General features: G+C 39.5%; 1 protein-coding gene across 1 annotated transcript in view; it reads right to left on the minus strand.

The window, feature by feature from the left end:
• The window catches only part of LOC132824294 (serine/threonine-protein kinase BRSK2-like), a 946,497-nt gene that overhangs the window by 373,258 nt on the left and 546,177 nt on the right, over positions 1–27,062 (minus strand). The window contains 1 exon segment of the mRNA XM_060838637.1: positions 21,266–21,351. Coding sequence (XP_060694620.1) covers positions 21,266–21,351 — 86 coding nt within the window.

Here is a 27,062-nt window from a genome sequence, read left to right on the forward strand (position 1 = left end):
CTGGGGAAGAGAATTCGGCATTCCTGGTGCTGATAATTGTTTTAGTGTCCTCTCTCCCATATACCTCTCAATTTTCAAGTATCATGTGGAGATTTCAAAGTCTCCTACAGTATTGATAGATACATTTGCAATTCCTCCTGACATTTCCTTCACTTCTAATATCAATATTACTGACTCTCTGTCTAGATTGCCAATATTAGCTTTAGTCACTCTATTCCTATAGAAATATTTAAACTGTTACTATCCATTTTTATACTACGAGCTGGGTCCCTCTCATACTCTATTTTCTCATTTCAAGTCATTCTTAATCACTTAAAATCCATCTAATCCTCTGATCTACCACTAATCTTTGTAGATTTGCATCTTTTTCTCAATTTGTTATTCTCATGATTTCTTTATTTAGCTGCAGTTGATGCATCCTTCCCAAATTGTCTCTCTTTACACTGGAATAAATCTTTGCTGAAAGTTATTAAATGTCTCCTGAAAAGTCTGTCATTGCATCTCTAATGGCTGAACTTTTAACCAAGTTCACTATGGCCAGCTCTGCTTTCATACCATTATAGTTACCTTTATTACTGTTTAAATATTAGTCTTCAACCCACATTCCTTCTCTTCAAACTGAATGTGACATTCAACAATATTATGAGTGAATAATAGGAGTGCTGTTGCCTCGAGACTCTTTTACAATTAGGTTATTGATTAATTCTGTCGTATCACACTTCACCAAGTCTAGAATGTATTGAGATAAGAAATTGTCCCAAATACATTCTGAACTCATTTTCAGGCCCCTTTTGACCAACATGGTTCACCCAATTTATAACTAGACAAATGCACTGCTCAAACAGTAATCTCTCTTCCCCCCGCAATCAGATTTGAATGTTAAAATTCAGTGCAGAATAGTATTCTGCCATCCAAAAACCTGAAAAACTTATGACATTCTTTGGAAATATAGTTAGGTTTTCGACCGAAAACAAGCTTGAAATAAAAGTTCTTTAAAGCAGGACCAATTTAATATATTGAATGGTCAAGGTTTCAAGGAGGGAAAGACCAATTATGGAGGTTTTTTTGGCGGTTTGCCAATAAATTAGCTTGCCAGTTGGACACATGGGTGGACACATACAAAATGAATCAGGAAGGTCCAATGCATGCACAAAATTGGAAAATCATGTAGGTTGCCACGGAATTGTACAAAATGCAGCTGTTCTATGAAAATAATTAGACTAGACGTGAATAGTTTATAATGTTGAAACCTATCTTTGCACTGACCCACAGACTCTCATATTAATCAGATTATTTAAGTAGCTCAAGCAGTTAACAATTATGTGAATAAGTTGAGGTCACAGAGGTCTTGATGACATCAGAATATTAACCAATAACATTTACAGTCTATTTCAGTATCTTGGATGCATGCAAGGAAACTGAATTTAAATACAAAACCAACGTTTTACACTTCTGGGATCAATGGAAATTTCTCATCTGAATTGTGTATTACTTCCGTCATTGTATGCTAACTTATCATTGAACTGAGCTTCAAGCTGTAAATTACATACATCCGCAGAAAGGTTAATTAAGGTACATTACATTACCAGGCAAAAATTGAAATTCTCATAAGGCTGTTTTGTTAGATACTTTCATATTGATTAAACAATCTATAAAAGATATTAAAATGCTGTATTTGCTGCAATTTATAAATTATGCAAGAGTCATATCCATTCTGATGTTATGCATGAATTTTTTAAACTCTTAATGGGCAATGAGCCAAAAATCGTTGCCTTAAAAATCCACAGATTGTAGTTCCAACAAATATTTCCAAAGGCCCAACAAACTCATTTTAGTTGCAAAGTCTGTTCAGCCTTTTAATGATCTTTCTTGTGCTGTTGCCCGAGAGTATTTTGAGTAGAATAGTCATTGAAAATTCAAATGTGAAGTCATTTGCACTATAAAAATAATGATTCGTTGTTTGACAATATTGAGAGATTGGCCAAAAGCAGTTACAGTATCATTAGTAGAGACATGCAAACATATTAGACATGACTGATAGTACACCATAAAAAAAATGCTTCAAATCTGAAAGAAAAATGAAAGTGCTAACACAAAGCAGGTCAAGCTGTGGGCTTAACCCTTCTCCAATGGAAGATAAAACAATTTTTAACAAAATCAGATCAAATTAGAGGGGGTGAGATGGTCAGGGAAAATGAATGGAAAAGCAATTTGTTGGTAGACTGATTTGTAACTTCCTTAAAATAAGAACAGATTGTGAAATAACTAGGAGGATATATTACTGGAGTATATATTAGTAATACCATTGAACAATCTCTCACAGCTATTATTCAAGCAGAAAGTTCACCCATATTTCCATTCTGTATTCTCCCTGCCCATTCTCTTGTTCCTTTACTCTGTGTCTATTGTAATACTTGTTTATAGATACTGACTGACTAATTTGACAAAACCAATTCACATCAATGTCAAGTTTTTTAAAAATTAGTTTCCATCTAATTTGTCTATGGTACTTTTTCACAGAGAATTCACGTTATTACATTCACATTTTCTTGCTGCTTTATTGGTCCACCTAAAGATATAGTCACAGCTAAAAATGAAGACAAAGATTCAGTCAAGTCTGGCACATTTCAGTTCATTTGATTTAGTTTAATGCAGTGGCTATTAGTCTACAATAGAAGATATAAATAGCCCTGCTGGAAAAATGTATATATAACTCAATTATGAGCGATTATAACTGTGACAAAATGTAAACTCCCATGCAAGAAGTTTACAAAAATGGAATTAAAAATTAGTATTTTCAGTCATACATGCTTTTTTCTTTAGAGAGTTGCATTTCCGTATTTATTGATGCTTTTTATTTTTAACCACGACTCCTACGTGCAAAACAAATCCGCGTCAATAGAATTTTACAAGAATGCCACATCATGCTACTGACCAGTGGGATGTAAATATATGTTCCCTAATTTTAGCTGTGCTGAGAGGAAGCTAGTCTGAGAAGAGGCCTTGCACTTTCCGAGGAGGATAATAGGGACTAGAAGACCAATGGCAGCCAAGTCACCTTGAAACATTTCGATTCACCTGCTTGGAAAATAACACAAATGATGGAAGAGTCCAGCTTGTCAGTGCAAAAGTCAATGCTGAAGTGTATACATACACCCTCAGCCAGAACTGCCAGGCACTCCATTTATTTTGGCCTCCTACTGAGGGGCACATCATGACAACAGCTAGTCTTTAGCCAACTTGTTTCACTCCAAGTGATATCAACAGTTATGTACAGCTTGAGTGCTGAAGATTTGTCATACAGAACTTTGCAATAAAGTGGAAAAATACTAAGTTATGTCCTGTTCACAAAGAGTAGCAAAAAAATTCAATCTGATCAATTTCTGTCCCAGTAGTCTTTACTGAATCAGTACTAGGTACCAATAATCTGCTTACTAATGCTCAGTTAGGGTTCTGCTAGGACGAGTTTGATGCAGGTATTAAACCAGCCTACACTTAAACATGGACAAACCAGCAGAACTCAAGTGCAAGATGACAGTAACTGCCCTTGTCTACATAGGCACATTTGACCGAATGTGGCATTGATGAGCTCTAACAAAAGTGGCTTCAATGGGAATGAACGGGTGAACTCTGCACAGGTAGAGTCATACCTGGTGCAAAGGAAGACGGGTTGTAGAAGGTCAATCATCTTGGGCTCAGTACATCTCCGTAGGTCTTCCTTGGGGTGTTGGTCCTTAGCTCAATCATCTTCAGCTGCTTCAATGATTTGCCTTCCGTCAGAAGTCGAAAGTGGGGATGCTCGCTGATGATTGGAAAGCTCAGTTACATTGTTCAGATACTGAAGCAGTCCATGCATCATACATGAACATCTGGACAATATTAAATTTTGGTTAGAAACAAAAAAAAACTGCAGATGCTGGAATCCAAAGTAGACAGGCAAGACCCTGGAAGAACACAGCAAGCCAAACAGCATCAGGAGGTAAAGAGATTGACGTTTTGGGTAAAAGGAGTGGGCGCAGGGTGGTGAAATGGGGATAGGTGAAGACAGGTAGAGGGTACGATCTGATTGGTCAATGGGAGGAATGAATCCGGCTGGTGGCAGGGAGGAGTGGAGGGAGGGGGAAGGGAGGTTGTTTGAAATTGGAGAACTCAACATTTATCCTCCGAGTTGTAGGCTGCCCAGGCAGAAAGTGTATTGTTGTTCCTCCAATTTGTAGCTTGGTTCAATGAGGCAATGAAGGAGGCCAAGGATGGTCATGTCAGAAAGAGAGTGAAAAGGTGAATTAAAATGGGCAGTCGGCCCCTGCGGGAGCAGCTGAGATGCTCAGTGAAGGAGGAGGAATCAATGCTGAGTTCTCCAATTTCAAATAACCTCCCTTCCACCCCCCGACTCCCTTCACTGCCCCTCTCCCTCCCTTTCACTCCTCCCTGCCACCAACTGGATTCATTCCGCTCATTGACCAACCAGGTCGTACCCTTTACCTGTCTTTATCTATCCCCACTTCACCACCCTGCCCCCACCACCCACTTTGTCTGCAGCTCCCCCTACACCAACCCCCCAGTCCTGAAGAAGGGTTCCCCCCAAAATGTCGACTTCTCTACCTCTTGATGCTGCCGAGCTTGCTGTGTACCTCCAGTCTCCTGCCTACCTACTTAACATTCAATTGTGGGCTACCAAGTGCCAGGCAATCACCATCACTAACAAGACAAAACAAACAAACAATCTTACCCCATTGCCCATTGACAGTCAATGAAATCACTATCACTGACTCTCCTGCTGTCAACATACTGGGGGGGGTTACATGACCAGAAACTTGGCTGGGCTGATGATATAGATGCTGTCACTACATGAGGTCAGAAATTAGAGATTTTTTTTACTACTCCTTCCTCTACAAGAGGTATGTCAGGAAGAATGATGGAGTACTGTTCACTTGTCTGGATGAGTGTAACTCCAACCACACTCAAGAAGCACAACACCATCCACGACAAAGCAGCCCACTTGATTGGCACTTATTCCACCACTGGCCCACAGTGGCAGCAGGAGTACTGTATTGAAGATATACTGCAACAACCTATCAAGGTTTCTTTGACAGCATGTTTCAAAGTCCACAACTTTTGCCTGTTAGGACAGGGGTAGCTGGCTCCTGGGAACATACTACCTGCAAGCTCTCCTCCAGGTCAAATACATTTTGATTTGGAAATAACCTGCTACTTCTGCTTCCTCACTGAATCAAAATCTCAGAATTTTCGACTTGACAGCACTGGATTACGTTGACCATGCTGGCTGCAGTTGTTCGAGGAGGTATCTCATTGCTACTTTCAAGGACAATTAGGGAGGGCCAATAATTGCTGAGTTTGCCAACAATGTGTACATACATATGATAAATGAAGAGAAGTAATGTGGCAGATGCATGGGAACATATTTCCATTTTGGTCTAACAACCATGCATCCATGCCTGTAGAAACAAAAAAGAAATAGAAAAAAAAACTTATTTCCTCTTCAAATTAATTATTAATTGTAAGCACAATGGAACACCCCTTATTCCATTGTAGCCTGACTATATCTGAAGCCACGCTGTATTTTATGTTTCCCTTGTGCATCAGTGACTGAGATTTCCATTCAACCCCATTCCACCCAAGGCTGAATAAAGTTGTCCATGTTTGGAGAGATTTTTTTAATAATTACACTGTGTTCCTTGACAGATAGTTGGGAGAAGAAAAATAAAATAATTGAATGAATGACAACAGGAGAATGGCTAGCAGATAATATATACAACCATGAGCTTCAGAGCATAGTAAAATTAAAAGAATATCCAAAGAAATTGTAGAACTATTTAGGAATGAAGGGAATCAAACCAGGCTGTGGAAGATGAAGTAAGGAAGAAGTAGCAAATTGATATCGCCAGTGTTTAGAAATGCTAATTTAGTGGAGGGTATACATTAATTATCAGAGGTAACTGCAGAAAATGAATTGGTTTAAAAGAATTTAGCAGAACTCAAGACTGGAAAATGACTTGAGCTTGGCAGCATATCCAAAAAAGTTAGAGAGGACAGACTTAATTTAATTTTTAAAATCTTCTTTGGAAGTGCAACAGTTTTGTTCGATAATAGGGAAGAATATATCAGATTAGTCCAGACCAATTACTTAATGCTAAATGTGGCCAAATTCTTAGGAACTATATTTCAAGAATAAATTGGTGAGTGTTTAGAACAGCCTGGAATAAACAAGAGCTGTTGGTCATACAGAATTTTTTGTAGTGCTGGCAGTTATCAGAACAATTCAAAGGGAAAGCCAATATTTATACAGTGTAATACAGGAGTGCTAATTGGTTGGCAAATGGACTCTCATTGGTGTTGTCCTGACCAGAGCCAAATTGTCTGGTTTGAGATTTCAACAAAGTCTGGTTGTTAACTGTCAATCAGCATTAACGGGTGCATTCTTCACGGCTGATGAAAACCTTCAACAAAATGTATATATTTTCCAACACAAGACCAAATTATATTTATTAAATTTAAGGAATATTTTCAAAAGACTGTTTATTTGTTAACTAACGCAGGTGTACAATATATAGATTTTCAGCAGAGATTCAATAAGGTGGCACATGAAGCTAGTTACAAAATAATCTTGCAGATTATAAAGAAGAAATTTAACAGCATGGGCAGAATATTAGTTGATAGATAAGAATTAGAAACATAGGGTAATTGGGTATTTTCTTGGTTTGGTGAAGGAATGATAATGGTCTGGTACAAATTTTGCTCTGAGCTCAGGCCGGAAGCTCTTATACTAAATTACTGGATGGAAACTGTAGCAAACTGTTCCATGTTGAGATAATGAACATTCATCTGCCTGTCCTTATTTCTATTAATGATAAACTCAGAGGAGCAAAACCATCTCCAGCTTGAAAACAAATGTAAATGTAGAGTGTACTTGGCAAAACAGTTTCTGCAAGTTAATCAAATCGAAGGAACTGGATGTCATTTTATTGTTTCTTTATCATAATTGTCACTTATTGCATTTTACTCTGTGCTATTTGTTATTAATATGCTTCTAAGGATTTGGGTGAATTATTTATACATTGAATTATCCCATGAGAAAAAAAATCCAATTGTTTAATGAGATAACTTGAAAGTTCTGTAACCAACTTAGTGCGAATATGCATCAAATCATTTTGTATATCATTCTGACAATGTATGATCTCCTAGTGGTTTGGTTACAGAGCTTATTTTACAAGAAAAATATATAACTTTAGGGCATCACCTTTTGGCTACAGTAACATGGATTCTGACATATGGAAGATATTTTACACAATTTCTCTAACACAAAGTAGTGGGCTAAAATTTAACTATAGGTCAACCAGGTACATCAAAATAGCAAGTTAATAGCAGCATAATCTGTTCAATACGCATGGATTATTTGAAGGCTACTGCTTAATTTTAAAAAAAAATAAAAATATAAATGAACCTGATAACTGACCATGAACAGTTATTTAAGAACAACATAATGGAAGAAGCATTGGAATATTAATATTGAAAGATAGAGGCATTTGTACCACATGATCTACAATTGTTACAACTAAAATGATGTGATCGATCCATATGTCACCAGCTCTTTGGGATGTGAGTTCTTTTTCCCCAACAAAGCAAATTACATTAGCAGTCAGAGCAGTTTTAAATATAAAATAAATGACTCTGAAATGTGTATATGCTCTAGGAATCCAATTTATTGCTCTCTCAAAATTGCATTTTCATTTAAGGGTAACATATCAAGCAAGTCTATTCATGTGTGTGAATATTACCTCGTCATTTACAGGTCACACACAAGATTGAGTGGTTAGAGGAATTATTAGACTTCTTTTTTAAAGAACACCTCAACGCTGAGAGTACTTAGGAGAATGAACAGATGGGTATTTATTGTAACATGGCATCATGTTGTTCAGATTTTAGCAAAGCTGTTACTAGGGATTTGAAAAATTCATGCTTGGTGTAAGTAAACCTCTATATTCAAGTCATATTAGCAATGGACAAAGAAATTAAATTTACAATAAATATTTAAAGTCATAAAGCAAACACATTTTCTATGCATTTAATTTGCTGTTCAGCAATATAAAATTGTGTGTATCAGAATCAGTACAGTTTAAACAAAGTTTGACTATAGATGGAAGATCTTTGACATCATTGTCCACAGAAAGTCGCAATTTATTGGTAACTCTTTTTGGGTTATGAGGAAAATGTGTTTAATAAAATTATTATAAATATAACATATTTCAAAATAGTGCATGCTTATTTCTGTTTAGCATTCATTGATACTGGTAGAATCATAGTTCTGTGGAGTGATAGAACATGACATTTTCCATTTGAATCCAAAATAACATGCAATGTGTGCACCAACATCCACTGTTTTGGCTGGTCAGACATCAACACCAGAAATTACTTTCAGCTCTGTGACAACTGCAACTATATTGGAGCTGTTCCTTGAAGCAAAACTGTCCATGGAATCCAAATTACTTTTATATACTCAATCTTTAATGATAAATGTCAAGGTAAGATCGTCAATGATAACATATTGCACTTTACACTGCATATTCCCAGGCACTTACCAATGTGGGCAATGGCAAATCAAGTTGGGAAAATTGGCAGGGTCTGAAAAATGAATCTCACAATGTTGAGAAACCAATATCTGATTTTCCACCCAAGGTGTGAAGAATAAGAATCTCATTAAAGAGCAGCAAGGGACCTATTTGCATGTATTTAAAGCTTATTATTAGCTAATCTCACCTCATTTATAAGCAACTTCTATTTCCCCAGACAGCATAGGAAAGCTAGACAGTGACAATTCTCAACATGCAAGTCCGAATGGGTACCTAGCAGCCACGGCTTGCCGCTTGCTCTTCTACACCTCCATCCTAGATGACAGTTTCCTACGTCACAGGGCATGATCCAAGTGTAGTGACCACCTCCACCCTCCATCCAAGGAGGTTTGCATTGGCCTCACCACATCAATATGGCACATCTCAAATCCATGCAGAACATAGCTCTCCACTTAAATACTACAGTTTGAAGCTGACCAACACTTTTTGTTGCAACGCTGCGGACAGCCCACACTGCACACAGGGACAGGCACTGCAGCAGGATGAAGCTCAAGGCTTTTTGCTTGTTTTTTTTAGGGCTTACTCACTTCCCACCTCCTGATGCTCATTGCATCTCTGCCTTTCTACACTTTACGGTCCCATTCAGAACTGAAAGACTCCGTACTACAGTCTTGTCTTGTCTTATAGTTTAGAGTAGACACAAAGCCAGGCAGTTTGTCATGGTTGTCAAGAGTGATCAGTCAAAAGGGTAAATGTATTTGTGCTCAGCACCATGCAATCAGCGCCTTATGAGGCAAACACAACGCATTTGCTTCAGCCAACGGTGCTCTCTGAAAGTCTAAGAATCCTCGGCCAAGCTGAAGGAGGGGAGCGGAGCTGTGGTCAAAAATTGCGTGTCTCAGTCAGTCAAAAGCAGCAGCCAATCATGCATGGTCAGGGTCAGGAGGCCTGTATCACGACAGTTCAGGGAGCAGGCCACAGATTAGTCCTGTAGGTCCAGCACAACAATTCCAGGGATTAATGATAAGTCAGAGAGCCACTCAGATATCAGTCACAGATCCATGCACTCTCTGATAGGGTTGTCATTTGAAGTCAGGCAGTGTGTGGCCCATAGTGAGCAGCCTTGCAGGTCTGCTCACCAAGTGTTAAGGGCCACTGTTGTAGGTAGGCTGCAGAAGTCAATTGCGAGGACTTGAGGCAGCATGATGGGATGCAGGGAAGAATGTGATTGTGAAGAAAGGTAACACCACATATGAGGGGTGGGCAGCTAGTGTATCTTGACAATTGGCATAACGGAGCTGAGAATCTGAGCTCACTGACAGGAAATTAAGACATGAGTTAAAGAGTTGGTTGGAAACATCTGGAGGTTCAGAATTAGTGGTGTGGACAAGAAGTTCAAGGAAGAAAGGAGCATGAAGGTGTGAGAATGCCCTTGATTGCAAGACAAAACTTATGACTCATTGAGAAATGTGAATGCATATTGCTTTTTACCTACTCCTAAATTATAAATGTGTAAGGAAGATGGAAAATGGCTGCAACCATATCTGGAACGGACAGAATACTTTTTCTCTCTGAGCATGCAGGGTCTACTGTGAGCACTTACACCATATATGTTGAAGACATCTGTAAACTATAGATGCCTGTTTGTGAAATGCATCATGTGGCAAATGCATCATTCCTGATGAAGGGCTTTTGCCTGAAACGTGGATTTTCCTCGGATGCTGCCTGAACTGCTGTGCTTTTCCAGCACCACTAATCCAGAATCTGGTTTCCAGCATCTGCAGTCATTGTTTTTACCCAAATACATCAAGTGTCCAACTAATAATGGGCACAGCATCTTAACCATATCAATGAACTTAGAAATTGATCAGTCATCTTTATGATAGAGGAGACCTTTAAAGAGTCATCTGTGTAGGCCACAGTTCAAAGATAACCCAAGGTCTCATAGGCTGATCTTCTCTCATTTTAAACTGCAAGCTTTTGCCTACATGATCTGATATGCAATGCTGCCTTTCTTGGGTGAAGTGTGGTATGGGGTAACGTGTCATGAGACTGATCAGGTTTGCAAACTTTTATTGCATTTGTGCCACATATATGAGATTGTAGTCCATAGTGTCAAATATTCATGTATAGGCACTCTCTGGCCTGCCTTGTCAGTCTCCTCCATGTCTCTGCTAAGCTCTCTTTTATGTGTGACCCAACACTTCATAATTGATCAAAATTCAGGGTACAGTTTCTTCCCTATCCAATATGCAAGTTTGACATAACTTCTTCTCATTTCTTATCCTGTGGGATGTGACGCATTGCCTTGAATACTCACATGACTGGGATCTTAGATTTTCTCAGCTTTGAATTAGCAATGCAGGTATTCTAATTGCTAGTCTGTAAGTTTTCACAAACTGAAAATCCTACACTAAGGTAACTTATTCTTTTCATAGCTTTGAAAAAATTCCTTTCTCGGAGAGGCCACACTTTTATCTGACCCTGGTCAGGTCTCCTACGACTGAACCAAAAAGCATTTGAACAAAATTTTTAAATTTTATCCTCCTGGATTCTGCTAAAGCTAATGGCTTTATATTTTTTCTCCTGTTGTTAAATCTCCATAATGTAAACAAACTTCAGTAACAGAACTGGGGCCCTTGCATGGCTCAAGAAAAATTGATCTAATTAATTTTTTGACATTTCATAAAAATAAACCAACCCTATATGCCACCAACTTGCAATCCAAACTCTTCAAAAACAAAATTGATTATACATACATAAATCATACACCTTTGGTCAGACTTATTACTAAGAACATGTTTTGGTCATGATATTCCAATTAGTTGGAATCATGGTCAATGGATCCAGCCACATTAAAGGAGTTTTAACAAAGACAGAGATGTTGAGGAAGAACAAATGCCAAGAAGCAGCATCAACCTCCAATGGCTCCTAAACAGTTTCCACATGAAGAGGTCGCAGCTGAAGCTCTCCACAGGACGAAGTGGAGATGAAAAAGGCCAAGAATGCATTGTGCTTAATTTTATTTCCTTGAAACGAGTGAGGTGCATTGCCACAAGAGACAGAGAATGTCCCGGGACACCACCACAGACCTTCACCGCGTGTTAGAACAGGTCCGGTGATCTGAAGCACTGCATGGCCATCCTATCCCAGTGGGCAACAAGATGACAACTGTGCTAAATTTTTATAGTTAAAAGTCACACAATACCAGGTTATAGTCCAACAGGCTTATTTGGAAGCACTAGCCTTTGGAGCACTGCTCCTTCATCAGGAAGCTGTGGAATGGGACGAAAAGACACAGAATTTATAGTAAAAGATTACAGTGTCATGCAACTGAAACAACATATTGAACAAACCTAGATTGGTGCTAAGTCTTTCATCTTTTAGAATGGGTTCCATGTTTTGGGTCATTAATTTCTTTTAAGTCACATTCTCGTGGGTGGCACAGTGGCTCAGTGGTTAACACTGCTGCCTCACAGCACCAGGGTCCCAGGTTTGATTCCAGCCAAGGGCAACTGTCTGTGTGGAGTTTGCATATTCTCCCCATGTTTGCATGGGTTTCCTCTGGGTGCTCCAGTTTTCTCCCACAGTCCAAAGATGTGCAGGTTAGGTGAACTGGTCATGTTAAATTGCCCGTAGTGTTAGGTGCATTAGTCAGAGGGAAATGGGTCTGGATGGGTTACTCTTCGGAGGGTCGATGTGGACTGGTTGGGCCAGAGGGCCTGAATCCACACTGTAGGGAATCTAATAACTTAAAATCTTATTTTAAAATGTGACATCTCAGCTCAGACAATGCACTAAATGCATTATCTGAACTGAGATATGACATTTTTTATAACTTTAATGCATTGTCTGAGCTGAGATGTCACCTTTTCTTTATAATAACTTGTTATCTTGAGAATGTGACATAAAAGTAGTTCTGGGAATTACATATTAATGACCCAAAACATGGAACCCATTCTAAAAGATGAAAGACTTAGCACCAATCTAGGTTTGTTCAATATATTGTCTCTCAATTGCATGACACTGTAATCTTTTGCTATAAATTTTGTGCAATAAATCCCATTCCACACGACCTGAAAGCTAGTGTTTCCAAATAAAACTGTTGGACTATAACCTGGTGTCGTGTGATTTTTTTTAAACTTTGACCAGTCCAGTCCAACACCAGTTACTTCACATCATGGCTACATTTTTATGCAAATGACTTCCTCCAAGGAGCCTCTCAGGATATGTGTGGGATCTCTCAATCCTCAAGTAACAAATATAGCTGAAAATGTGTTGCTGGTTAAAGCACAGCAGGTCAGGCAGCATCCAAGGAACAGGAAATTTGACGTTTCGGGATATCCAAGTTGCTACCAACACAACTTATGTCAGATCACACGCTCTGTCACCTTGTTTCCCGTGCTGCAATTAGTGCTGCGGCCCAGGCACTATGCCTTGCCTACATAGCTGTTTCACCTCAATGCATGGTGCTGTAGACAATACATGTCATCTCATGAGCACCATATCATGACATGGCTGCCTTCATCAATAGAAAGGTTTTGATTCATTTGTGGTCATTCGCAATGCTTCTTTGAGCTCTGTGCCTCAAAGCTACCATGATACCAATGTTCTTGAGGTTTCTCCTGCTTCATTTCGAGGGCCAGACCTCTTCAAGGATGGTTGCTCCAAGACAAAGGCTATCCTCTACAACCATGGCTGATGATCTGTTACACAATCTCCTGTCTGAATACATACAATGCAGCCCATTGTTGCATCAGGGCCATGGTGGACAGGCTTGCAGGATCCTGTTGATGAGATTTTGATATTTCAAATCAGTCTTGAGCTGCCTTGCAATACAGCCCAACAGATTGTGCCACATTATCCTAGTACACTCTGCCCTGCATAACTGAAGCAGACAAAGAAGGGGTGTGATGGACACGGAAGCAGTCTTCCATGGAGGTTGATATGAACATTCCAGAGGAGGTATGTCACCTTTAGCACTGGACTCAACAAACCAGAAGGAACTTGATTAACAGCTGGTTACAACAAACTTGTTGCCCAAATACAAATAGGTCTTGTTTATGCATAGAAGCTAATGAAGCTCCTTTTGCATTTTTGTTCTGCTGTTGAATGCTTGAAGGCTCTCCAACATATGATGCTTCACATTGAACATTAATGAGATGTTATGCAATGCTGGGCACTGGGGAAACAGTAACTCTTCCTTAAACAAGGCACTAACATGGAATGGTGGTAAGACTAGATAGCCTGTGTAGCTTGACTCCTGTAATTGCAGTTGCAATATCAGTTGATCAAACAAGCACTGGTCAATTTATAAATACAAGGTCCTGTTTGCAATGAAGTATAATCTCTATCATCTATAATGCCCCGATACAGTGTACATTTTTGTTTCCCTAAAACAATCTCTCCATCAACATTAACAAAGTGAAAGAACTAGTCACTGATTTCAGGAAAAGGAGTGGAGGGCAAGCCCCTGTCTACTTCAATGGTACAGAGGTGGTGACGGGTCAAGAGTATCAAATTCCTGGGAGTGATGATCACTAACAATCTGTTCTGGTCCACCCATGTTGACATTGCAGTTAAGAAAGCACAACAATCTGTACTTCCTCAAAAGGCTAAAGAAATTCGGCATGTCCACAATGACTCTAACCAATTTTTAAAGGTTACCATAGAAAGCATTCTATGTGATATGGTAATTGCTCTTCCCAAGACCGCAAGAAACTATGGAGAGTTGTGAACACAGCTCAGCCCATCATACAAACCATCCTTCCAGGAAAGCAACCAGCACAAAGACCCCTCCCATCCTGGTTATATTCTCTTCCACTCTCTTCCATCAGGCAGAAGATATAAAGTTTGAGATTCAAGAACAGCTACTTCCACTGCTATCAGACCTTTGAATGGACCTCTCAAATTTAATTCTGATCGCTTTCTCTGCAGCTGTAACACTGTATTCTGTACTCTGTTCTGCTACCCTGATGCACTTTCTATGGTGCAATCCGTCTCTGTAGTACGCAAAACAACACTTTTCACTGTATCTTGGTATATGTGACATATTCCTGATGAAGGGCTTACACTCAAAATGTCGATTTTCCAGCTCCTCAGATGCTGCCTGACCTGCTGTGCTTTTCCAGCACCGCACATTTTGACTTTGGTCTCTAGCATCTGCAGTCCTCACTTTCTCCTCAACAATCAAACTATGTACACTATGAAGGGCTATTTCTGGTTGGTCGTGTTTGATTTGGTTTACAACGTGTTACAGCTCTGGTGATGCAAATCTCAAAGTATCAGCTGTATCAGGGTAAAACTGCATTGTAAAATTTACTCATGCCCAGAAAGAAAAACCCTCCATGAAATTCCCCAAAATTGAAACTTAGCCAATTTATGGTTAAATTCAACCCTTCAAATTTACCTGTTCTTGGAGTAAAGTCTTTTTCAATGTGAAAGAAAGTTTATTGAAGTCGACAGAAATAACGGCATATGTAAAATTTCCCCAACTTGTCAGCAGCGAGTAATTTGGCAGAATAGAGTGAGAATGCCCAGTAAGATTCTCAATGTCAAGAAAAAAGGTTGATTTTCTTATGACTTCAACAGATCAATGAGAAGCTTACAATGAAGACACAATGACCTGATTCCCCATGCATTTGCTTCTCATATATGCAGCTTGAGATTGAGAGAAACTAGATAATTCCAACTCGCGAGTAGCAATCCCATTCACCCATTGTCGATATAAGTTACATTGGCAAAATGCCAGTTTCTCCACATCAACATGGTTGATCTTGGACTCACTCAGGACGACTCTTCAGGTCTTCACCACAACACTTTGGAGTTCACTGACACAGAGCAATGCTCCTATCAGGTCATTCTGTGCACAAGGACATACCCATTCACATGCACCTGCAGATGACGCACTCTAGGGCTCTTAGCTTGCTTTTTTAGCACTCACTCACTTTGTGCTTACTAGGTCACTGTTGTCACTAGCATGCAGAATCAAAGAAGTAAATGGCAGGTTTAATGAGAAAAGACAAGGTGGCTTACAGAGGGAAATCTGCCAAGAAACTCTCCCATGAAAAAATGACACTTATAGTGAAAAATGAAATTATAGAGAGATACTGCACTATATATATAAGGTCTAATTGGTCGTCTTCAACGAACACACTCATCTAACCTGCATTTTCAAAGGAATTCTCATTAATGCTTATCATTGCTCAATTCTCATTTCAAAGTTCACATAACTTTGTTAACTCATTTCATTCCTGAAAATTTCAGATATAATAAAAATACAAGATCTAATTTTTTTGCATCGCCACGTAAACTCTTAGTTTCAGTTTACAAAGGAGCTTACATGAATTCAGGTACAACAATTGCACCAGATCTAAATATCACCCTCTGCTGTCTCATCAGTCACTCACTGAATAAAATTTCAATATATCATCTCATGATGCTCAATAATCAGCTCCTTGTACTTTGAGTAGCAATCAGTCAATGTATTGACAACATTTTCAGTTAGGTATTCAGTGAAGATTAGCTGAGATACAAATTACACAGATAGTCCAATATCATCAGATATGCACATCAGAGAGACATAGCAAGTCATTAAAATTTCCTATCACGTAGCTGTAGTAGAGAAAGTAAACTATCAACTCATTTGAAGAGGAATGTCATCCATCATCTAATAAGACATGCAGATTGTGTGGGCTTGAGGAACTTAATATTTAATATGAGGCCAGGATAAGAATGTTTATGCAATTATGAAGGAAGTGAAACAGTGAATAAGAACTAAATATGAAATCACAAAAAAAAGCAAACAAATACAGTCTATATTTCCTAAATTCTATCACAATTATTTGTCAAATAAATATTGAGGTTTATATCATGAATGAAGCAAAGAGACTTGAAACCAAACCAAAATATTTAGATTTATGACATAATCTTAGAGATTTTAAGATATGAATTTCTGCGATTATTTCTATTATAACATTTAATTAACGCACTGCATAGAGATTAGATCAATTTCTATGACCAACATCACTCTCTCCTTTATATTTCTTAGGTTCATTGAGACAAGTGATGTTCATCTTGGGGCTGAAACACTGAATGTTGAGCATCCAAGGAAAGCAACATTTGCAGGCAGTCTATAAGGCAGCGTGCATTACTCGACTGGAGGAAGGAAATCAGAGTCTAAGACTATAGTTCAGAGCTCTAACCAGTGCAGAAGTGTGCTGGAAAACTGGAGGGTGTTCCATTATGTTTCAAAATAGGTAAGCAAAATTCATCCAGAAAGGTTAACTCAATGTAAAGGTCAGGTGAAATTTGATTCAGTCTGTGGTGTGAAACACCTTATGAATTGGCAGTGTACTCTACACAACTCAAATTTTTCATTGAAGTCCATTAAAAAGAGATCATGGAAGGGATAAAATATCCAATCTGATGTCACCAATCACGAATAATTTCATCCTAACGCATCTTAAATTCAACTTCAGCAAACCAACCTCATTGTTAAGTGGCATTTCTATTTTTTGTAGCAGCTAACTCTCAGGCCTTTCCAAGTGACAATTCCAGTGTAACGTCAAACTGGGGCCACAGATTCATTACAAACTGGCTAACGTCACCCACATTGACTTGAAATACAGCTCTTTAAAACAACTGAAAGCACCTTTTCCATCAATCTTTGGTGGATTTGATCACCTGTTGAATTTGAATAGAAAGCACACTAATCCAGTCTGCCATTTGATTGCAAAAACAAATTTTTTTTTACAATAACAGGCATCCTTCCTTTTGACAGATGCTTCTTTTTTCTCCATGTGATACTTTTTATGCCAGTAACACATCACAGCTGACATTTATAAACAGAATTCATGCATGTGGTAGCAAGACATACATCCTGACAGAAATCAAATTGATTCTAACTTAGGTTGCCCCTCCACCTTTCATCTGCATTTAACTTCTGTCTTCCAATATCAAATATAATACTGACAGTGATAGCTGGTATTAATTCTTCTTGTTTTCTAATCAACACTATTGGATAAATATAAGAGCTGAAAGAAAATGGGAATCGTCATGATATTTTAACATAATGCAGATGGGAGAACTAATGTTCAATTAATTGTCAGGATTCTCTCATATCTGGGACCAAGCTTAAAATTCAGCCTAGGCAGAAGCTGTATGATCTATGGACTACTGCCAAAGGTACTTGGGTTGCAGCCAAGCTGATATATGCAGTGGTAGGCTAGGGTGACCATTTTGTCTTTGGTAATTCCTCAAAGCATCTGTGACATCTGGAGCTCTTTGTGTTATAGATCAATGTCTCAAACCAACATTGGATTCCTTTGACAAACATGCCATAACCTTAAGTAGTGTTCCTGTGACATATCAGAATTATACCTTTGGGAAAAAAGAAACACTCCTTATTAAATTTATCAACTCTCAACCTAAAAGGAAGAAAACAAAAATGCTTTAGTATTTGCTAGCATAAACTGGTGCTGAAAATGTGTTGCTGGAAAAGCGCAGCAAGTCAGGCAGCATCCAAGGAACAGGAAATTCGAGGTTTCGGGCATAAGCCCTTCATCAGGAATGCTTATGTCCGAAACATTGAATTTCCTGATCCTTGGATGCTGCCTGACCTGCTGCGCTTTTCCAGCAACACATTTTCAGCTCTGATCTCCAGCATCTGCAGACCTCACTTTCTCCTAGCATAAACTGGTGGCTGCTTTGATAAAGCAATGGGTTGTAAAGCATCATCTATTGTAGAAGAGTAAAAAAATTCCATTTGGAATGTGGATGGCAATGGCTCATGCGATCTTTAAATCTCCTCATCTCTCAGATGTGAAAAGTTCACATTTTAAAATGTATTTCACAACTGTGGTGTGGAAACTTTGCAAAAACAAACAGAGCTCCCCAAGGTATCAGTGAGCCTTACTTCGGTTGTGGGTAAAGTGTTGGAAAGGATTATAAGAGATAGGATTTTTAATCATCTAGAAAGGAAAATTTTGATTAGGGATAGTCAACATGGTTTTGTGGAGGGTAGGCCATGCCTCACAAACCTTATTGAGTTTTTTGAGAAAGTGACCAAACAGGTGGATGAGGGTAAAGCGGGTGGTGTACATGAATTTCAGGAAGGTGTTTGATAAGGTCCCCCATGGTAGGCTCTTGCAGAAAATACGGAGGAACGGGTTTAAGGGTGATTTCGCAGTTTGGATCAGAAATTGGTTAGTTACAAGACAGAGGGTGGTGGTTGATAGGAAATGTTTATTCTGGAGTTCAGTTATTAATGGTATGCCACAAGGATCGGTTTTGGGGCCACTGCTGTTTGTCATTTTTAGAAATAACCTAGATGAGGGTGAAGAAGGATGGATTAGTAAATTTGCGGATGATACTAAGGTCAGTGGAGTTGTGGATAGTGCAGAAGGATGTTGCAGGTTACAGAGGGACATAGATAAGCTGTTGAGCTAGGCTGAGAGGTGGCAAGTGGAGTTTAACATGGTAAAGTGTGAGGTGATTCACTTTGGAAGGAGTAACAGGAATATAGAGTACTGGGCTAATGGTAAGATTCTTGGTAGTGTGGATGAGCAAAGAGATCTCGGTGTTCATGTGTATAGATGCCTGAAGGTTGCCACCCAGGTTGATACGGTTGTTAAGAAGGCATACAGTGTGTTAGGGCTTTATATGGTCATTGGTAGAGGGCTTGAGTTTTGGAGCCACGTTGCAGCTGTACAAAACTCTGGTGAGGCTGGACTTGGAGTATTTCATACAGTTCTGGTCACTGCATTACCAGAAGGCTGAGGAAGCATTGAAAAGGATGCAGAGGGGATTTACCAGGATGTTGTCTAGTATAGAGGGAAGGTATTATGAAGAAAGGCTGAGGGACTTGAAGCTGTTATTGTTAGAGAGAAGAAGATTGGGAGTTAACTTAATAGACAAACAAGATGATCAGAGGATCAAATAGAGTGGACAGTAAGAGCCTTTTTTCTCAGATGGTGATGGCTAGCATAAGGGGACATAGCTTTAAATTGAGGAGTGTTAGGTGTAGGACAGGTGTCAGAGGTAGGTTCTTTACTCAGATTAGTAGGGGTGTGGAACACCTTTCCTGCAACAATCGTAAACTCACCAAATTTAAGGGCAATTATATGGTCAATGGATAGACATATGAATGATAACGGGATAGTGTAAGTTAGATGAGCTTCAGATTGGTTTCACAGGTCGGCGCAACATCGAGGGCCAAAGGGCCTGTACAATACTGTAATATTCTATGTTCTATCATGAATATAGGCTCATGAATAGAGACAATACCATGGAGAGAATCCTCTGTGGAAGAATTCACTTAGCTTGACATCAGCAAGGGAAATCTTCACATGAAGCAGCTGCCCAAAGATGTCTACTAAAAAGCCAACTTATACTTGCACCTAAATTAAAACAATATAATATGTACCAGTAAGGACATACAATTATCAAGATTTTTATTTTAAATTCTGACTTTTGATTCCTCAGTCAGGGGCCCATCTATAACCTTGACACCCAGTGGACAGTTCAACTTCTGGATTAGATATGCTTTAATGCTCTCAGTGAATTTCAGAAAAGTATTTCTACGGCACCATTACTTTCCATTTTGCAAACTAGCCAGCCTTATGATCTCTTCAAGTGGAACAGGTAGTTTAGTGGCAAATTAAATGCATTTCTATTCTGTAGACCTTTGCTTGAAAACCAACGGCAGCCATGTAAACTCACTCCCTTGAATATTTTCTGGACGTAAATTTTAAGCGAGACTCTTTGTGGCAAGACAACTGATTATATTAACTGAAAATGTGTTGCTGGAAATGCGCAGCTGGTCAGGCAGCATCCAAGGAGCAGGAGAATCTATGTTTCGGGCATGAGCCCTTCTTCAGGAAAGCTGCCTGACCTGCTGCGCTTTTCCAGCAAAACATTTTCAGCTCTGATCTCCAGCATCTGCAGTCCTCACTTTCTCCTCGAAGATTTTAACCTACTGCGAATCCTCTTGCAAGGATGCCTTGCTTGAAGAAGCTCTCTTCCTCCCTGATTTCCTGAAGAAGGGCTCATGCCCAAAATGTCAAATCTCCTGTTCCTTGGATGCTCCCTGACCTGCTGTGCTTTTCCCTGACCTGCTCCAGCATCTGCAGTCCTCACTTTCTCCAACTGATTATATTATTCAGTTCTCACCTCTTGGTAACATTTGAGCATTCTGAAGATTATTTTAATATTCAGCTCTCAGAATTGCCAACAGAAATGAGTGCATCATTACAATCACATTACATTTGATATTAGAAGCCAAAAGGTAATTCTGGTGAAAAATTAAGACCTTACCTAAGTGGATAGCACCAATTTCATTATTTTAAGAATATTATATGCGCACATGCAATGTAACATTGGCTTTGAAGTCTTTCGTTTATGAAATATCAGTTTTCATTTTTTAAAGAACTTACTTCAGTTATATGCATACAACACATCACATTGACTGCAAGTCTTTCAGGTAAACAAGTTCAAATGTTTAGATCAGGATGTGAAATAACTCACCTCTCACTTTAAAGTACATTTTAAAATGCAATTTATATATTAAAGATAGGTTTAGATGACGTGAACAGAAGAATATTCATTATAAAGCAATGCATTATACATCAACAGAAACAAAACAACATATTTTCAGTTAAAATCAAACATATACCTACAAATATTTTTTATTTTCATAGACGTCATGTAGCTTTAAAACATGTGGATGCTCTATTAACTTCAGGATAGCTATCTCCCGTTCTACCTAAAAGACAAAAAGAGAGAAATATTACACTAATACTCTAACAACAAAGCAATAAAGTTAGTGCTGTAAATTGATGCTAAATTATGATTTTACAGCATAAGTTTCTGTATTTATTAGGGGAAACAAGTGTAATTATTTCATTCCACTGACTACACCATGGAAATTGTGTAGAACTGAAACATCACATTGTCAAAAGTAGCTTAATTAGCTGTTATTTGAAATTCTGAATGAATTAAAAGGAATAATTGACATTATGACCCAGAGAGTTATAACAAAATCAAATACACAACTGTTTAATATCTGGGATTTATTAAGATCTACAATAGAATATTCAACCAAGAATAAACATTAGGGACAAAGTTATTATGTGCCATTTCCAGTAACAATTTATTCCAGTACATACATTGTAGTGCATGTTCTACACGTTCTATCAGGTAATTGAAATATATACATTTTTATTAAATATTACCCTGAAATTAAAATTACTGTAAGAAATAATATTCACCTTTGCTCACCATAATTTCTCAATTGCCTAGTTGGATAACATCTGACACAGCTATCTTAATGTTCAATTATCCCAGAACTCTTTGTAGTGATTCAGGAAACATACAGACTTCATGCTATTGACTACTTTGAATGAAGGCAGCATACAATGCAATGCCAAAAGCATGGACAAGTGCTTGCACACTGTAGCAGAAGGAAAGGGAGGTGCACACGGGCTGCAACAGGTTTGTGGAAGACTCCCTCAGGAGGAATGAAATTGACAGCTGCACAATAGGACTGCAGGCCTGGTTCAAATACTTTGGCACAGCAGGGGCCTGTTTTAGAAGGTGGTGACTTGATGAGAGGTGTCCCTTTCCCATAGGGGCCCGGAGATTGTACCTACAGAGCAGCAGCAGATAGACATTGCTGACAATGCAAGTAGTCAAGACACTCAAGTGGAAATTTCAGTTATCACACAAGTGATCAAATTCAATGAATACATCATCAAATTCCGTATCCATTCAAATTAATTCATTATGCTCATACACTGCTCCATTCACCACACCTCCCAAATATCCTCAACAAACACAACTCATACATTAAATTAATGCTCACCTCACCCTTGTGTCTCTCAGGTCATGGCAGTCACGTCACCCTAACACCTTAACTAATGGTTTTCTCTCCTCTGGGACAAAGGTTGTGCATTACTGTCAACAGCCCATCTATCCCGGAGGTCACACACACTGACAGTTGACCTCAAACCCCATGGAGTTGATTGTGTGACCAACCCCAATACTGTTAAAACCACATGGTGGTCAGCAGTGGGGTTGAAAACATTGGTGGCAAAAATGGCAGAGGATAATGCGTTGTATCCAGAGATTCTTGGGTGGAAGTTGAAGACTGGGGGGGGGGGGGGGTCTACCTTTGTTGCAGATAGAGGAGTGGGGTTCCAGGTGGAGACGTGGAGTTCCAGGTGGGGGTGCAAGAAGTAGAGGAGATGCAAAAGAGGGCATAGTTGATCACATGGGTGGAGAAATTGCAGTCTTTGAAATAGGAGGACATCTGGCATGCCACTTGAGAGGGGAAGTTGCAGCCATTATCCTCTGCCATTTTCACCATTTACAGTCACACCAATCCACCAAAAAATATATTTCCTTCCCCATTCTTATCTGCAATCTGCAGAGACCATTCCCTCCATGACTCCCTCATTAGGTTCACGCCCCCCCACCAACCCATCCTCTACACCTGGCACTTGCCCCTGCTGCCACATGAGGTACAAAACCTGCATCCACACCTCTGTCCAATGCCCTAAAGGATCAGTTCAAATCCAGGGGAGATTTTCCTGCACAACTACTCATTTTATCTACTGCCTCCGTTGCTCTCAATGTGATCGCCTCCATGTCAGGGAGACAGGACGCAACTCCCGGAGTGGTTCAGAGAAAAACTCTGGGACACATGCACCAAACAATCCTACTGCCCTGTGGCCAAGCATTTCAACTCCTCCTCACACTCCCCCAAGGACATGCAAATCCTGAGCCTCTTACACTGGCAAATCAAAGCCACCTGCCAACTGGAGGAAGAATGCCTCATCTTTGCCTTGGGACCCTACACCATGGGCCTTAACATTGACTTCACCAGTTTCCAAATCTCCTCTCCCCAAACCTCATCCCAGATCCAACCCTCCAACTTGGCACTACACTCTTGACCTGTCCATCTTCCTTCCCACCTATCTACTCTACCCTTTCCACTGATCTATCACAACGATCTCCCATTTACATCCACCTGTCACTATTCATCTATTTTCTCCCCAGCTCCAACCCCACCCCCACCCCGCTATTTATCTCTTAGCCCCCTTCCACATCCACAATTCTGATCAAGGACTTATGCCTGAAATGTCAATTCTCCTTAGATTTAGAAGCAAAGAGGTTCTTCTGCAGCTGTACAGGGCCCTGGTGAGACCACACCTGGAGTACTGTGTGCAGTTGTAGTCTCCAAATTTGAGGAAAGACATTCTGGCTATTGAGGGAGTGCAGCGTAGGTTCATGAGGTCAATTCCTGGAATGGCGGGACTACCTTACGCTGAAAGACTGGAGTGACTGGGCTTGTATACCTTGAGTTTAGAAGACTGAGAGGGGATCTGATTGAGACATATAAGATTATTAAAGGATTGGACACTCTGGAGGCAGGAAACATGTTTCTGCTGATGGGTGAGTGCCGAACCAGAGGACACAGCTTAAAAATACGGGGTAGACCATTTAGGACAGAGATGAGGAGAAACCTCTTCACCCAGAGAGTGGTAGCTGTGTGGAATGCTCTGCCCCAAAGGGCAGTGGAGGCCCAGTCTCTGGATTAATTTAAGAAAGAGTTGGATAGAGCTCTCAAGGATAGTGGAATCAAGGGTTATGGAGATAAGGCAGGAACAGGATACTGACTAAAGATGATCAGTCATGATCATATTGAATGGTGGTGCAGCTTCGAAGGGCAGAATGGCCTACTCCTGCACCGATTGTCTATTGTCCTGTTCCTCAGATGCTGCCTGACCTGATGTACTTTTCCAGCACCACACCTTTTGACTCTGCCTCTCCAGCATCTGCAGTTCTCACTTTCTTCTAGTTCATTACAATCTCCATTACAGATGTCCACTATCCTAACAAGGCCATTTGCATTTTCCACATGCTTCTCTTTGGACAGGACCACCCTTCTCCTGACATAAAGAGCATCAGTAACCTCTGTTTTATAGCAGTGGATGGTAAACTGGAGGACATTACAGATGTTGCCTGCTCAAGTATTCCAAAGTAAATAAATTCAGGGCCATAGTTATCTTCACAATGATGGGAAAACCAGTCTTGCCCTGTTTGGAAGTTGCAGTCAGTCTACAAAACAGATTTCAAAGGACACCTCATTCCAGAGAAGTGAGCTGATACACACACTACTGACTTATTTTGATAAGAAAAATGCTTCCATAAAACGCAAGATCGAGAATACCTTCTGCCAAGACCACTTCCCATTTTTTGCTCTGGGAGCAACTTGGCCTTTTCAATGCTTTCTTGGCTCTAATCCTGTGGCCAACGGTAGCTACACCACCATCCTTGTCTGGTTGAACTAGACTGTTGACTTTGACATTGTTGATTTCATGAACTGCAAATAATTCCGCACAGCACACAGCACTTTAATAAACTCATCACAGGTAGTAGGAAATACCCAGCAATTCACCTGAAAAGTAGTTGATGGAAGTTTAAAAAAAAAATACTGTTTAAGAGTGGTGTGTGGGGTGGTGTTTTACTGAAAGTACCTGCTGGGTCAGTGAAGTTGAAACAGCAGAACTGTCATCAATTCAGCATTTTATATTAACTGATGTAATGATCTGCTTACCACCAATACTTGTGCCAACATCCAAAATGGTGGACACTTTGTGTCACACCAGAAGTGGTCACGTGACAGATGCCCTTTGATTAAAAACTGGCACTTCAGGCACCAAACTACTTGGGCACTACAGAGTTAAACTTGATGGTTCTGGTATTTATTATACTAATTATCTCCTAAGAAAAACTGTACAACTGAATTTTATTGACCATTTTCAACTACTTTCCATATCTGTGTATTGTGACTTCCTCTAGAGAATTACTGCAAAGTCAATTAATAATCCAGACATATTTTATGGAAATTCCTGCTTTGGGGACTTTCAATTTAACAGATCGTGCCTCTGTGGATTATTAAGGTCCCTTCATGTATATAATAGCCCTCATTAACATTAAGTAAAAAGCAAGTCTTAAAATTTGTGGTTAGAAGTAAAATTGTGAAAAACAATGGATCCCTCATGCAGAATAATTTTGCAAATGCAAATTGTTCCTGTTGCACAGTGAATTTCTAAACAAAAGAATCATTCATGAGAAATGGGTATCATGAACAAAGGCAGTGTTTATTCGCCACCCCTCAAGAATGTGGTGGAGAGTCATGATTCTGAACTGTTGCAATAGTTGTGGTGAAGAAACAGTGCTGTGATGTACAGAATTCCACAATTTTAACCCAATAGCAATGAAAAAATATTTGCATCTGTATAGGGAATGGTGCAGAGGGGAACTTGCAGGCCACTCTGTTCCGATGTATCTGCTTCCCTTCTGCTTGCCCTTGTTAGAGGTCACGGGTTTGGAAGATGTTGAATAAGAAACTTTACCAATTTACTAACAGAGCACTATGTGGGATAATCAGTAGCTTGTTTCTTTACTCAGGTTTGGCCCAATACCGTGAGACATCTTGGGATCCAGAATCAATGTTGTGCAATGCTAAGGTCACTTCTCCCAAAACTGTACATAGTACCAAAAGTTCTGGCAGGTCTGTTCTGCCAGCAACAAACAAAGTTCAGCAGGTCTGGCAGCCTCTGTGGGAAGAAAACGGAGTTAATGTTTCAAGTGCAGTGCCTCTTCATCAGAAGTGTTAGCAGCTCGGAAAAAGTGGCACTTATGCTGAAAACTTTGTTAACTCTGCTTTCTTCCCAGTGGTGTTATCAGACCTGCTGAGTTTCACCACCCTATTTTAGTTTTTATTTCAGATGTCCAACTGTTCTTTATTTTACTACCTTGCCAGTTGGTCAGGATATACACAGAGATGGTCATAGAGGAGTTGTGAGCAGTGTGGTTCACAAACTCTGTGTCAGGATGCTGTCCACAGGACACAAAGCCTCAGTTGTTAGTGAGGAGGAACCTTGCAGGGTTGACTGGGGTCGATATGCCTTTGTGTTCTGAATTTGTTACCCGGGTACTTGCAATTATATTGGTATTTTTCATAGCACTTTAATACACCAAGTAGTTCACTGCATTCATATATTTTTCACAATTCTGGCAGCAATCCAGGAGAAGATTATGATGGACTGGTTACAAATGACCCGATTTCACAAATTAAGAACAAGTAAAGAACAATTACCTTACAATAATAAACAGTATGTTGTGGAATACTTGAAGCAGCAGGTTATATTAAGAGTGTGGATAACATTTTTGCACCTCGCCCAGTTAATGATTTTCCTGTTAATTTTACCGCAGAAGATATCAGATGTCAAGACAGAGGATCCAAGAGAATATGACATAAGTTTGGGGTCAATGTCAAGCCTCACTAATGCATTAAAGATGATTCTAAGTGTGCGAGTAAGTCATCACAGAAATCTAACAAGTAGCTGAGTCATTAAAGCACATGTTTCTGTCAAACAGAGACATTTGCTCAGGAAGGTTACAGAC

The sequence above is a fragment of the Hemiscyllium ocellatum genome, chromosome 18 (genome assembly GCF_020745735.1).
Source record: "Hemiscyllium ocellatum isolate sHemOce1 chromosome 18, sHemOce1.pat.X.cur, whole genome shotgun sequence".
Taxonomy (NCBI): domain Eukaryota; kingdom Metazoa; phylum Chordata; class Chondrichthyes; order Orectolobiformes; family Hemiscylliidae; genus Hemiscyllium; species Hemiscyllium ocellatum.